This window comes from Rhinatrema bivittatum, chromosome 19 (assembly GCF_901001135.1).
Source record: "Rhinatrema bivittatum chromosome 19, aRhiBiv1.1, whole genome shotgun sequence".
In the NCBI taxonomy this organism is placed as follows: domain Eukaryota; kingdom Metazoa; phylum Chordata; class Amphibia; order Gymnophiona; family Rhinatrematidae; genus Rhinatrema; species Rhinatrema bivittatum.
Window position 1 is genome coordinate 33,567,387 of NC_042633.1, and position 15,432 is coordinate 33,582,818.

General features: G+C 46.7%; 1 protein-coding gene across 4 annotated transcripts in view; it reads left to right on the forward strand.

Annotated features, from left to right (window-relative positions):
• WIZ (WIZ zinc finger) overlaps positions 1-15,432 on the forward strand; it is an 84,914-nt gene that overhangs the window by 24,093 nt on the left and 45,389 nt on the right. For 2 of the 4 annotated variants that reach the window (XM_029584144.1, XM_029584141.1), the window contains exons 3-4: positions 5,817-5,877; positions 12,437-15,000. In XM_029584144.1, coding sequence (XP_029440004.1) covers positions 5,817-5,877; positions 12,437-15,000 — 2,625 coding nt within the window. The remainder of the gene's footprint in view (positions 1-5,816; positions 5,878-12,436; positions 15,001-15,432) is intronic. The other 2 variants (XM_029584142.1, XM_029584143.1) reach the window with 2 other exon arrangements.

Consider the following 15,432-nt stretch of genomic DNA (forward strand, 5'->3'; position numbering starts at 1 on the left):
TTCTTGGGAGCTTCTCGAAGTAAATATAGTATTCAGGTGGACAGAGGCTGAGAGGGATGCTTTTATATGTTGTTTTGAAGGACAGGCTTGTGTTTGCAGGGATGGGCAATTCCGGTCCTCCAGGGCGTGAGATAGATGTGCATGCATGAGAGAGATTTGCAAATCTATCTCATGCCTCTTCATTAGGGATTTCCTGAAGATCCGGCTGGCTTGTGGAATTGCCCACCTCTGGGATAAGGAGTCTCAGCCATGACACATTGGTGACACCAGGTTGCCGGATGCCAGGTTCCAGATAGAGCTGTGGCCCCTGGCCATGAACCGGCACTGCAAATTGGCCGGGCTAGATGGAAGTGGAGGGGGCGAGGGCAGGCCCGGTAGAAGCCGACCCTGATTGACCTGGAAGCATGAAGGCCCAGCGGTTTTTTTTTGAGCCAAGTAAGGCCTTGTTACTTACTGCTGCTGTGCCGTGCCTGCCTGGCCTAGCTTCAGCGGTTATGGTTGGAAGGGATGCTTCAGGGAAAGCCCTTAGTGCTGTTCTGTGTCAGTTTAAGAGAGGAGAAGACTGGCTCCATTGCCTTTGAATCCAAGAGGCTTGCAGTAATGGTAGAGGCTGGGCTTGTGCTTTGTTTATTTATTTGCAGTTTTTATATACCGACATTTGTTTAGTAACCTCACATCGGTTCACAGATAACAGAAACATTGCAGCTGTGCGAACTAGAACAAACATATGCAACAGTGCGTTACAATAAACATTTACAATAATCAATAAACATTACAATAAACTTGTTAACGAAAATATGCAACGAAAATATGCTTTACAATAAACATTCACAATAATCATATAGAGGACGCCTCGCTATTGCGTGTCCATTGAGTGTTTGCAGGCACCAGGGATTGGGCTCGTCGGGCATTATTGAATTTCTTGCTACCACTCTGGAGAGAGACTGTTGCCAACGTTTTAGGACCCAAAGCATTTGCATGGGGGGGGGAGAGCAGGTGCATGGGGAGTTGTTTCAGTTGAATGCGTGGTAGCAGGGACAGGTAGGAAGCAGAGAGAGAGTGGGGCTGCAGGTGATGAACTTCCTGATTTCCCTTGCAGCCTCTTCATGTAGGGCGTCAAAGCCTCGCGCCTCACTATAAATTCTTGCTGTCTCGTTTGGCGGCAAATTTTTAAAAGTTAGTTTTCACATTGAATTCTTGTTTTGTGAGATGCTTTGGCATCAGATTGCAGAGGGGAGGCTGGCAAAAGAGGGAAGGAGCAGTTTCTACAGATACGAACACGCATTTCCCCAGACCCCTTCTCGACACAACTCTTGCAATTATTAGCACCTCATGGAGCGGGGAGGTGGGGCACTTGGATGAGATCAAAAGGAAGTTTTTGTTTACTGTGATAGTGATGATCCAGGACCACAAAAAAAAAGCTCTTGACTGTTTGCATTTGAAGATCCAGAATAGCCAAGCAGTTCTCCTGGTCTTGTTGCCTGAATTGTGTAGATGTGCTAGGATTCCATCCTGAAACTCTTATGGGCCAGAAACTTGTTTTGGTTTTTTTTTTCTATTTTTTTTGGTCTAGAATTGGATGGAACTTGCCCCTCCCTCCCATTCTCTTTGGTACCACAAAAAGGTTTCAATAAACTCTTGAACTTCGGGGGGGCGGGAATCGGACACTAGGACAATGCCGTCAATCTGAGCTAGAAGATCTATTTTGTTTAATGAGCAGTCTCTTTTTTTTCATTTCATTGCGTAATCCTTGATCTCATGAAGAATCATTTGAGGTTCTATCAGATGCCAAGAAGGTACTGTGTCTAGAACCTAGGTATTGATCCAAGGTGGAAATTTCCCCAGACAGGAAGCGTCTTGTCCTCTCTACCAAAGCTTGGGAGCCATGCCTAATTTTTCGGCGTTTTGCATTTGCTTGCTTAAACTGGTTCTGTCCAGTGAAAGATCCCGTTTTGGTTCTTTTTTGTATATGAGAGAGCTGCTTGGAGGGACAAAAGAGGCTGCCTTCTTTCCAAAATCTCTCTGCTGCCTTCTCCCTCTCGAGGGAGAGTTTTTCTTCCAGGAGGTTTATTGTGAAGCAGTAATGCCTTCCCCCAAACCCTCTTCTGCCAAGCCCTTTTACTGTGTTAGGTAGGCTTAACCCAAACAGATGTTCTCTCTCGTATGGCGGGCTTAACGGATGATCCTTTAGAAGAAAAATCTACAGAGCATTCTTTTAAACCGCAAGCCTAGTCTTGCTTTGACACTATAAACCGTGGATCTAGCTGCTAAAGACAGTCGCGGGCTGAATCTGTCCAAAGAGTGTGCAGACATTTCTAACGATGGAGTCCTGTGTTGCTCAGGAGCAAACCCTTAGGCTGTGAATCGATTTCATCCCTGGCTCTAGAAATATAAGAAGAAGAAACAACTGATTCGTAACATCTGGCTTTCTACTCTTGTATGCTGTTTTTAAGGGAAATGTTAACACCCCCCTTTTTTTCCCCCCCGTTACATTTATCATTCTGACCAACCATCCCATCTATTGAGATTTCTAATACTGCCAGACAGAAAAGGCAATCTCTTTGGCTAATCTGTTAGCCTTTTGTTATTGCCTCTGGAGTAGCTGTTCCTTTTATCCATCTTTTTCCATTCTTTAGAGACTAATTCATCATCCGTAGCCAGATGAATAGGAAGGAGCCCGACTGGCTTCCCCAGAGACCTGAACAAGAGCATCTGCCTCTTCCCAGATCTCATTAGTCTCCGTATTCAAGGTAATAGCACCTTACTAAATCAGAGAACCAATTTCAAAGTCATCAAGCCTTTGTATATTTCTGCTTTTGAATGGGAGCAAAGACCTCTAGAGACATAGGACATCTACACAGACTTGGAGACCTGGAAGTATTCTTCTAGAGGAGGATCTTGCAGCTTTAACCTTCTTTCTGGTCTGGTTGACTTTTAAAGCATTTCCGTAGCATATTCCTGCTTAAACAAGCCAGCATATCAAGGCTCAGTTTGTCTTACTACTGCTTTTGAAGGTTTCTGGGCAATTTTCTTCTAACTCTGTGCGAGGTTGTTCAGAGAGTTTGGTTCCTCCATAGAATTTCCCTCTAAGTTTAGACAAAATTATCTAGCTCCCAGTGCCATCCCATGGAATCTGTATCTGGTGTATTAACATCTCCTGCCAGCACCAGTCACAGTACAGACCCCGGGGGTACTCCACTCTCTACCTTTCTTCTCTTATTCCACAACTTCTGCAGAAAAGACCCTATAGGTGTCCAAAACTACAGAGACCTGGGCTGGGATTGGTTTTTTCCCTACTCGCCGACACTCGAATCATCGATCAGTTCCACTTCTGGAAGGGGTTTAGTACAGAAACTCTTAATATCTAATACTGACACAATTCTGCGAGGCTTTGACATGAACGTCAACTATGTCATGGTTCTCCTTTGCATATCAGCTGCACTCAACACACTTGATCATAAAATTCTCATTGCACGGCTTCAATCTATTGACATTTCTGGTTTCGTCTTGAACTGGTTTCACTCATACCTCTCTGACCGTTCACAACCAATCAGAATTGGTAGTCATCTTCTTCTGGCATCCTGTCATATAACTGGAGGCCCACAAGGCTCCTCACTTTCAGCCGACTTATTTAATAGATACCTCTCCCCACTCTGCAACATCCTCACACGTCTTGGGGTAAATTCCAAAATATATGCAGACGATATCCAATTCTTTATACCATACGACCACTCATGGGATTCACTTTTGATTGTTTCCCTCTAAAGTGTTGACTCACGCATAATAAACTACGACTCAATGTTCAGAACTATCATATCATATATAGCACATTTAAAACAAATAGGAGAGAGCATTTTTTTCCCACCTGGCACACAGTTAAATTGTGGAACTTTGTTGCCAGAGGATGTGATGAATCCCATTAAAGGAGCTGGATTTGGGACAGGTCGCTGGAGAAAATTTCCATAAATCATTCCTGGCCAGGTAGACGAGCAAAAGCCACAGCTTGATCCCTGGTTATGACCGAGGAGGACTGGATTTGTTCTCTGGGATCCTCCTGGTACTTGTGACCTGGGTGGCCACCGTGGGAGGACAGGACACCGGGCTGGACCCGGTCTGGCATTTCTTACGTTTTCCTCCTGCTTTGTGTCTGGAGGAAAACCCAGTGGTCCAGAATTCTGAAAAGCTCCCTCTCTCTCCCCTTCAGCCTGCAGTTTCAGAAGCTTTCACGCAGTGTGCGCCGCTCTCGAGGTGCATGTGTGCTGCTGAAGGTATTGTGTGGTAAAGGATGGTCCCCACACACGGGCCGATACAGTAAAAGTTCGCTCTCCTGTGCGTGCAATTTAGTATTCAAATGAGGGACTGCGGTAAAAAGAGACGCTAGGGACACTAGCGCGTCCCTAGCGCCTCTCTTTTGACAGAAGTGGTGGCTGTCAGCGGGTTTGACAGCTGACGCTCAGTTTTGCTGGCGTCGGTTCTCAAACCCGCTGACAGCCACGGGTTCGGAAACCGGATGCCGGCAAAATTGAGCATCCGGTTTTCAAGCCGCGGGCTGATTTTAAAATAATTTTTTAAAAATTTTTAATTATTTTTTACTTTTGGGCCTGCCGACTTAATATCGCCATGATATTAAGTTGGAGGGTGTACAGAAAAGCAGTTTTACTGCTTTTCTGTGCACTTCTCCGGCGCTGGCAGAAATTAATGCCTACCTTTTGGGTAGGCGCTAATTTCTGAAAGTAAAATGTGCGGCTTGGCTGGGAATAACTAATAGGGCCATCAACATGCATTTGCATGTTGCGGGCGCTATTAGTTTCGGGGGGGGGTTGTGGTGTGTGGGTAAAGCTAGCGCGTCGAAAATGCGCGTCCAAACGCCGGAGCACACTGTACTGTATCGGCCCGATTGTTAGCAGATTAAGTGCTCGCGAGTATGGCTCTTATTGGTGGCACGGATGAAAGCTGGAAGGGAGGAACGGGCTTCTGCTTCCCCCCTCCTCCCCTTCCACTGGATGATTTCAAAAGGAACTGTGTATGGTCAGCTTGGATGAGCCATGGAGGGTTAGGAGGTAAAGCAGATTGCAGGGGATTCGGTTACCTCCTGGGTGATGCTAAATGAACCTCACGGAAAAACGTGCAAAATCACTGTGGGTTACATTTTACCATCCTTGTTTGTGACGAGGTTAGGTTTTGTAACTATTTGCAAAATGGAATGGAAAGCATTGAAAAAATAAGTGTTTCAAATCTGTTTCTAAGAAAGGGAATTATATATGTTAAAAAAAAAAAAAACAACCCCCCGTAATAATAATAATCTTGACAGTGGTGATATGTAGTTATAGAGACCTAACTATTCAATGCATGGTTTTACCTGTGAAATATTGATCACAGAAGAAGCTTTCTGAAGCGAAACAACCCTATTAGAAGTTACCCGGAGCCCTGGAAGGTGAAAGTGTGTGTTTCTTGAGTGAAGTGACCAGCACTGGCAGGTGGATGGGGTCGTAGCCGGGATGCATGACCAGAGTGGTGCACGCCCCCCCCCCTCCCCAATCTGTTTTCTGTGATCTTCCGGGTGCTGAATCATGGTCTAGGACAATGGACGCGTCCGGTTTTAGACCAGGATCATGTTTGGGTAACTTCCGGCCTTTCTTAACATTGGCAAGGTCAGCATTGGCGGCAGCTTTTATGGTGCTTTCCAAAAGCGCGGCTGACGGGAGAGTGGTGGAAATGCGGGGCTCCTTACGCAGAGCTCTGCCTTGCAAAGTCACATAATAATTAACCATGTTTCGCTGCCTAGACTTTGATGGCCTTTCATGTCTCTGTTGCAGATGAGCAGAATCCTTGCGTGGGTGGCCCCATCCTCGCCAAACCTCACAGGAGGGACCTCTGGTAAGTGCTCGTCCTGACCTCTCCCTCCCGTTCCAAGGAAGTAGCTATTTTTTTTTCTTTCTTCCTGAGCTTCAGTTTATGTAAGCCTTTACCGAGCAAGTCTAATACCGCCATCATCCCACTACCCTTTTCCCCACTCTTACCATAATAAAGGCCTGGCCGGTGCTGCTGCAGTGATAGACACCACTGACTGCAGGGACCAGGCTAAGTGCTGGAAGTGCTTTTACCTATTCTGCGGGAGGCGATGTGCTTAGTCCTCACAAGAAGGGTAGGGTTGGCTTGGAAAAAGGCCAAGCTACACCATCTAGAGTGGAACCAGTGGTGCTAGCCTGCGGAACGAGTCACCCTTGGTTGTTGGTGTGTCAAATGTCCTCAGTGGAGAATTTAGTATTTTGGGGATTACACTCCTGTGTCATCTCAAGGCTGTGTTTTCTCTTGGGCTCTGCAGAGAGCTGAGGCCCATGCCTCAACTGAAGTACTGCTGCCACTGTAACGAGAGACTAGACTGGGGAAGGACGGTGGGTTAAAAGGAATACACCAGGAAATATATGGATTTCAGGGACAGGAGTCAGTTATCATCTTTAGGGTTGGGAATGTATTATTGTTGCACTGTACTGCAGAGCTGAGTACAAATGCATGGTGGGGGTCTCTCTTGCCTTCTCCAGGATTGCACAAGTAGAGAGAGGTTTTGTTTCAGCCCAGCCAGCCATGTAGCTGCGTATAGTGCCTCGGCTTGAGATCTCCTCTGTTAATATAGGTGGTGGTCTGGGGATGGAGCAGTGTGCAGATGGCCTAGAGCACTGGAAGGAAGCCAATGATATGCTGAAGAGGCAGGGGGTGGGGGGCGTCCTTGGGAGTCTCTTGTTGCAAAGAGCATCTTGCTGAGTGAAGCAGAGCTGGCACATTCCTCTCGATTTAGAAATTGGTAGTGGGGCTGGCACAGACGTGGCCATAGTGTTGTACAGTCTTCCTCTGTCAGGCTAGTAGAAAGCTGTGCATTGCAAAGATGTTTTCCTGTGTGTGAGAGTGGTGGAGACACAAAAAAATGGTTGTTTCTTATCGTACAGACAGGTGAATCCAAAACCCCAGTGGGTTATGCACCTCTACCAGCAGATGGAGATGGAGCAAAGCTGATATCACGGTATATATACCCCTGCAGTGACATCAGCCTGGCAGTGTTCTCAGTCTCCAACAGATGGTGGATGCGCATCTCGCTACTAGGGATTGCTTTGTTATAGAAAGAGAAAAGAAGGAACTTTAATTCGCCCCACTCTCCTGTGGCGATACCATATGATCCCTCCCTCAGTCGAGAATTCCTTAGGTGATATTCTTGGATCCCTCCTTCAGATGAGTGCCTTGGTCTGGTAGCTGGTTTACAGCTGGCGTGGACTTAGCTGTTTAAAAAAAAACAAAAAAACAAAAAACTGAAAGGCAGCGGGTGCGGGAAGCTGAGCGCGACGATGAAGGTATATGCCCTCTCCCCCCACAGCTGGAGACCGATTCCTGAGTTCAGGTAAAGAATAAAAAAAAAAAAAAAGTGAGTTTTTTATAGGAGTTCTTTCCCCTTTGGTCTCTGTGCTTGGTGCGCCGATCCGACGTTCGTTCCCGCCTCCGTGGGAGTTTGGGGGGACATGGGCGGCCTGGTGGGTTGAGCGTTCTTTTTGGCTAGGCCCTGCTCTCAGGCTTTTTCCTTCTTTGCTGCGTGGTAGGCCAAGGCGGTGTTTTGCACGCTCTTTTCCTGCACATTAGGCTGCCCTCTTCAGTTCCATCGGATTGCGTGTGTGCGTCTGGCTGTGTGTCCAGGTGTTCATCCAATCGTGCGCCTGGTTCAGTAGCTGGTTGGACGTCCAGTTGGTTAGGGGCATCCATCTGTGTGCCCATTCACACATGCTCAGTGCATGCAAGCGGTGCGGCCTCGTGGGAGTTCAGTTTTTGGACATCCATTGAGGCGTACAGTGTTGGGAGCCTAAATTTTGGACACCTAGATTTTTTTTTTGCAGCGTGGTTATAGCTGGACGCACACTCCTCAGATGCTTGTTTCCGCATACTGATATATTGATGGCACCTGTATGTAAGGCACCTAAACGCCTTACACTCGGTGCTGCTTGTCATATTCGGGCATCTCAGCCTGGCATTCCCTGTAACTTATGTCCGTGTTACTTGGAGGCTCAGGGGGAATTGCCTTTGTCTGATTTTACTAAGTCTGGTTCTTGAAGTGGGACTGGGAAAAGAGCTGCCAGAAGGGTTGCCTAACTTTGAAGCTCCCCTAACTGGTTCATCAACAGGGGACGGTAGCTCTCAGTGGGCTCAGGACAGGTGGCCCCTGGTTTTGGCATGGATCCCTCTGCCTTTTCTTGGGAGAACTATTTCAAGGACTACAGTCTTTTTTTTTTTTTTTTTTCCTTCTTTTCAGGCGCAGTCCTCTGCCCCAACCAAGTGGACAGCTATTTCCGTAGAAGGGGGAGCAACCTTAAGTATAACCTTACAAAGTTGCCTTTTAAAGGCTTGCTCGTATTTGGGAGTGAGCTGGAGAAGATGGCCAATAAGTGGGGTGAGTCCCCAGTTCTTTGATTACTAGAGGATAAGAAACGGGCACCGCGATCCTTCAGCACAAGAGGTCGTACTAGGGGATTCAGAGGTTTTCGACCCTACAGAAGGCGGCTTTTCATAGGATTCGATATTTGGGTAGATCTCTGTCCTTTCATCCCAGGCGGTCCAGATGGGGATAGGTTGATAGGTTGCTTCGTGTTTTTTTTTTATTGGAGGTGGGTCGAAGTCACTTCAGACCAGTGGATTCTGGAGGTGATGAGAGATGGCTATGCACTGGGGTTTCGCAATGTTTCTCAGGATGTGTTCATGGTGTCTCCCTGCAACTCTCCGCAGAAGAGACAGGCAGTGGAATGTACGTTGTAAAGACTCCTCAGCCTGTAAGCTGTGATGCCAGTGCCCATGTCTCAAGAAAATACGGGCTGATATTCCACTTATTTCGTTGTGCCCAAGAAACAGGGATCCTTTTGTCCCATTCTGGATCTGAAAGGAATTAACAGTCATTTGCATGTGATTTGTTTTCGCATGGAAATCTTGCGCTTGGTGATAATGGCAGTACAGGTGGGGGAGTTCCTGACGTCTCTGGATCTGTCCGAGGTGTATATGCATATTCCCATTTGACTAGAGCATCAATGATTTCTGCGTTTCTCAGTTTTGGGACATCATTGCACCCAGAACGTTTTTGAAGTTTATGGTGGTGGTGACAGCAGAGTTGAGAAAAGATGGGATCCTGGTACCGCCATACTTGAATGACTGGCTGATTCGGGCCAAGAGTCTCGAAGAGAGCCTCCGGGTCTCGTGCAAAGTTATCTCCTTGTTGCAGGAGCTAGGATGGGTTGTGAACCTGGCCAAGAGCAATCTTTCAGCCAGCACAGTCTCTAGAGTATCTTGAGTGTCAAGTTCACTACGAAACAGGTCAGGGTGTTCCTGCCAGAGGGATGAATTCAGAAGCTGATGGCGCAGGTGTGGCTATTGATGTACATAATTCTTCCATCAGCGTAATCCTATCTTCAGGTGCTTGGATTGATGGCAGCGACCCTGGAGGTGGTGCTGTGGGCGAGGACGCATATGTTTCCTCTTCAGCACATTAGCCTACAGTCTCAAGACTATTTGATTCAGCTCCACCTGCCGATTAAGGTCTGCTCTCAACTACAGTGGTGATGAAAAGCGGATCATCTAAGGAAAGGGGTTTTCCCTAAGATAACCAGACTGGCTAATAATCACGACAGATGCAAGCCTCCAGGATTGGGAAGCTCATTTTCAGGAACTGACAGCGCAAAGGCACTGGAGTGCAGAAGCGTCTCTCTGGAACATCAATCGGCTCGAAGCATGCTCACAGATCAGTGACAGATTGCAGAGTCGAGCGTTTCAGATAATGTTGGACAATGCAACGACAGTGGTGTACATCAGTTGGCAGGGAGGAACCAAGAGCCAGCAAGTGTCGCAGGCAATAGCCGAACTTATGGAATGGGTCGAAGTACATCTTCAGGAGATCTCAGCCTCACACATTGCAGGAAAAGGCAATTTAAGAGCCGCTTTTCTCAGCAGACAGAGTCTGGATCCAGGAGAATGGGAATTGTCAAATGAAGACTTTCAGCTAATGGTGGATCACTGGGGCCTTCCATTTCTGGACCTGCTGGAGACTTCTCGCCATGGGAAGGTTCCTAGATTCTTCAGTTGCTGGAGAGATTCAGAGTCCTCTGGCTTTGATGCTTTCGTGCAGGAGTGGCTGGAGGGCAAGCTGCTGAATGTTTTTTTCCCTCATGGCCTATGTTGGGCAGAATGGTTTGGAAGGTCGAAAGTCACAGGGGATGGTGCTTCTGGTGGCATCTGATTGGTCCAGGAGACCATGATATCCAGATCTGTGAAGGCTTCTGGTGGACTCTCTCCTCCGGTTTTTGGCGCACAGGAATCTGCTACGGCAGGGGCCTGTTATTCACGAAGATCCAAATCTATTTTCTTACGATATGGCCCTTGAGGGCTCAGTTGCCGAAGCGTGGATATTTTGCTGCGGTGATTGCCACCTTGCTACAAGTGAGAAAGTTCTCCACTTCCTTAGCCTATGTGCGAGTTTGGCGAGTGTTTGAGGCTTGGTGTGAAGATTTGAGGGGGTTCTTCCTTGTTCGGTTAAGATTTCGCTCATTTTAGAATTTTTGCAGGATGGATTGAGTGAAGGGGTTGGCCCTTAATTCCTTAAAGGTATAGGTGTCTGCTGTTGCCTGTTTCTGAGGTCAGGTGAATGCTGGGCCCTTGTCAGCTCATCCAGATGTGGCCCATTTCTTGAAAGGCGTGAAGCATCTTCGTCCTCCCTTGCGGTTATCTGTGTCCTTATGGAGTCTTAATCTGGTTTTGGATTTTTTAGCTGGCCCTACTCTTCCACCAATACTTAACCATTCCTTTAGTTTACTGACCTTAAAAATGGTATTTCTTGTGGCAATATTTTCAGCTCATCTGGTGTCTGAACTATAGGCCTTGTATTGCTGGGAGCCGTTTCTACGAGTGACTCTAAGGGTGATACAGCCGCGTACTGTTCCTTTTTTGCCAAAAGTGGTCTCTGATTTTCACATATATCAGTCCATTTCCCTGCTGTCTCTGGACAGGGAAAGAGATTGGGAAGAATATCACCTGTTACGGCCCTTGGATGTCAAGAGGCATATCTTGAGGTATTTAGAAGTTTTTGAACCTCTCAGGAAGACAGACCGGTTGTTTATTCTCCATGGTGGGAGTAAGCAGGGTGAGCTGGCATTGCGGGCTACAATAGCACACTGAATTAAGGAGGTAGTCACGGCCATGAATGTGAATGCTGAGCAGCTGTTGCCTCGTCAGGTTAGGGCTCAGGCAGTGGTAGGCAGAAGTTAGATCGTTGTCTCCCATTGACATTTGCCGAGCTGCGACGTAATCCTCTTTACACACCTTTTCCAGGCATTATTGCTTGGGTGTGCAGGCCCAGGAGGACACAGCCTTTGCACCTGCAGTTTTCACTGGACCGTGGGCAGCCTCCTGCCCTGTTCAGGAGTAGCTTTGGTACATCCCACTGGTTTTGGATTCACCTGTCTGTATGCTAAGAAAGGAGAAATTACTACTTATCTGATTATTTCCTTTTCCTTAGTACAGACAGGTGAATTCACCTTCCTGTCCTTGGCTGCCGAATGGTTGTGCTATGGTCCTCCTGTGTGTGTATGTGTTCCAGGGAGAACTGGTTTTAGTCTAGGCCCTAGACTAGTGTTAATGCATTCTTTGTCTGAGCTCAGTGGTTTCCTGTTGGTTATCTGTTTAATAATCAGGTTTTGTTAGTTTGTCCACTTTTGCAGAGAATTCTGGTGGGCTGAGGTCACTGCAGGGGTATATATACCATGATGTCAGCTTTGCTAGTCTCCATCTGCTGGTAGAGGTGCATAACCCACTGGTTTTGGATTCACCTGCTGTACTAAGGAAATGAATCAGATAAGTAGTAATTTCTCCCTGCTGTCTTTAGGAATAACCTCTGGTAGCAGACAAACAGTAATAAAAGGAATCCTTTCAGAGCACTCTTCCCTTGCGGCCTTCAGTTAAGTTAGGTGATTTAGTTTTCATTCTGGAAAACACTAATGGGAAGAATTTTGAGTGATAAAAAATATTATGTACATGTAGGTAGGATCTCACGGCTTTCAAACAGTAAGAGTGCTCCCACTAAATCAAGAGTGTGTGAGCTTTATAAAATAGCACTATAATGACCTTCACAAATCAATATTATGACTTACGTTCTTCTTTTAAAGTGCCTATATGATTATAACCATTGGTCATAGAGTTTGTGAGTTCAAATTGTAGGCTGACTGTGCTAACGTATGAAGGTCGTACAGTGCTACTTTATAAAGGAATGAGATCTTACTTTGTATTATCATTCGGGAGAAGGTAGAAGAGTCAAAATTTGAAACTGGGTCAAAATGGTATATGTATCTACTTTTTAAGACACATGAAACTGCAGAAATAATCTTTTGTCGAGTAACTAATAAATCTTGGTAATGTTTTACAGCTCCAAGGATAAAGAGAATGTGGAACTCATAAAAATCACCTCCATGTTGCCCAATAGGTTCCAGGGTATGGCTGACATCAGGAGTCTGAACGCTTCTAGCAGTGCATCCTGGGAATGCTTGACTCTGATGGCCAAAGATGGGGGACCCCAAGAAGAGCGACTTTCCCAAAGGACATATGGCTGCAGGGAGTTCCAAGTGGCGAGTCTTCCGTGCCCCAGGGAGATGCCATTCTCCGTAGACTCCAGGATCGCAAGCGCGGTGAAACTGAGTACTGAGCTAACAGAGAGTGATCCTGAGGATTTGCTCTCAGAGGTGCCACCGGAAACCTATACAGCGAGTGCTAGGGTGCAGGCGGTTTGCAGAGAGGAGAAGTACCTTAAGGTGGAACCGAGACCCCATGAAACATTTCATCCAGAGCTCATAGAGAAGAGTAGGCAGAGCATCCAGCGGTTTGAATGGGTTCCTGAATCAGGTGAAAGCTTAAGCCCCACTTCTAAAGAAAAGAGTAAACCAATAGATATAGGAATGGGAATCTCTGTGAGAGGACCAACTGTGAGATCAGATCCTCCTCCAATAACTCTTCCTGTGTTAAGGAAAACACTGAACCCTGGTCTAAACAAAACAATCACTCTAGAGAGTGGACTTTCTCACAGAAAAGCACTTGGATTGGAAACCAATTTGAATGAGTTAGCTCTCAAACAAACCACTGACTGGATGCTGCAGAAACCAAATCTCCAGACCAGTGCTGATCTACCTGGGGTGAAATGTTCCTGGACTGTGAATGCTGATGATCTGGTGGAGCAAATTCCACCATCATCTCTGGAAGTCACCTCTTGCAGCAACTATGATGCAGAGATGAGGCCTTACATGTGCGACATGCTCTTGGGGAAACGTAGTAAAGAAGACCTAGTGGAAGAGGAGGATGCTTCTGTGTACACATGCATTGAATGCAGCATTTACTTCAAGAAGAAGGAGCATCTGTTGGATCACATGCTTCAGCACAGCCAGGCACCTGATCAGGAGCAGGAGAGAGACATTCTTGCTGTCACGTGTCACTTTTCTTGCAACGAGTGTGGCTGGACCTTCAGGGACTCCTTGTCTTTAGAGCAGCACAGCAGGCTTCACCAGGAGTCCAGGGAGAAGATCATCGAGGAGATCCAGAAGCTCAATGAGTTTTCCGACGAAGGAAGGGAGGCCAGGCTGCAGTGCCCCAAGTGCATCTTTGGCACCAACTCTTCCAAAGTCTTTGTTCAGCACGCAAAAATGCACGTTAGGGAGAGGAAGGACCAAGGGGTTAAAAGCATGAGCCTGTTCGGCAATGCTGGGGGCAAGATGCATGAGGCTCCAGTGACCCAAATCTACACACACTTTCAACCAAATGAACTTCCTCCTTCACCATCTTCTCAAGTACAGGCATATGGTGGTGTTGGCAGCAGCAAGAGCCTCAGCACCTGCTTTCTCTGTGGTTTCCCAGCCCCCAATGAGGATATATTGAAAGAGCACATGAAGTATTCCCATTCCAACCTCTCTTGGGATGTGGAAGCCTTCAAAGAGGATACAAGCCAACCTGGGACTAGTAGAGATGCCTATGTTCCCAGACCCAGAACATTCTCCGAGCCAGATTATTTTGGGCAAGCAGAAAGACTCTTATCCCCACCTCAGCAAAAGAGCCCCAACCGCTATGAACCTAAGCACAGCTTCTCCATGGGTCACAGTAGACTTGAGAAAAATGAGTCAAATAAGAAGACCCTGCAGATTCCCAAGTTCCAGGCCAGGAAACAGACGTTGTATGGCTCCAAACAGAAGAAACTGGGTGCAAACCCACTCGGCCCGGCGAAAACCTACTCTTCACAAATGGGTCTGAAAATGAAAAAAAGAGGCCCGGGTCACCCAAGAGGACTCTGTGGCGAGAATCGGAGTAGGCCACAGGGCACACTGGTGGATGTTTGGCGTAGCTGGTCCTCAGAAAATAACCATGGGAACCGGGGAGAAGGTCGTGCTGTTGGTTCGGACATAGTGCGTGCCAAGAAGATGGTCCACTCCAAACGATTCGTAGTTCCTCAGTCTGCTTTGGATGTGAAAAGGTGCTTCAGAGACACTTTGAGGTTGGCAGATCCTTCTGCCATGTCCAAGAGGCAGCAGCACCAACTTCGGAACATGGTCCCCATTGTCCTTCTCAAGGCTCTCAACCTGTGTCACAAGAAAAGGAAAGCTCAGCATGGCAAGATGTTCAAGAGAAAGGCGGCGGCGGAAGCAGGACCTCCGAGAGACGCTCTTCTGGACGAGAACTATCCGCTGGATTTCCTCTTTCGTGACCCCCAGCTGGAAGGCTCCCTGATCCCCGACGACCTCCTGGACCCAGACTCCTTGATCCTGAGGAATGAAGAGAGGAAGTGCCCGTACTGCCCTGACAGGTTTCACAACGGGATTGGCCTAGCCAATCACGTGCGGGGCCACTTGAACAGGGTGGGTGTGAACTACAATGTCCGGCACTTCATCTCTGCCGAAGAAGTGAAAGCTATAGAACAAAAATTTTCCTTTCAAAAGAAGAAGAAAAAAGGTAGTATGTACACAATTTCTGATATTTTTTTATTCTATATTTTTATCATATTTTTTTCTTTTCCTTTTACTGCCGTCTTGGAAGATGGTTGCAGACGGGGGCCTGGGAAGGGACATCCGTAGGGTACAAAAGGACAAAACATTTGTTTTATTTTGTTCGTTTAGACCATTCCTAGTCCATGTTTACAAAGATAAACACACTATGTAAACTATAAACATAACTACCCAAATGAAGTTCAATAGATTTTTTTGGGGGGGGATATAGAATAATATAAATACCAATTATCTCCCGCTCCTTTCTTTATAATGGACTTTTTTTTTTTTTTTTTTTTAATAAACGCCTTTTAGTGACCATCATATTAGGCTTCATCTGCTGATAGTTCATAGCATTGCGTTCGGTCTTGCATCCAGTCTTAAGTCACGCACATATTATAAT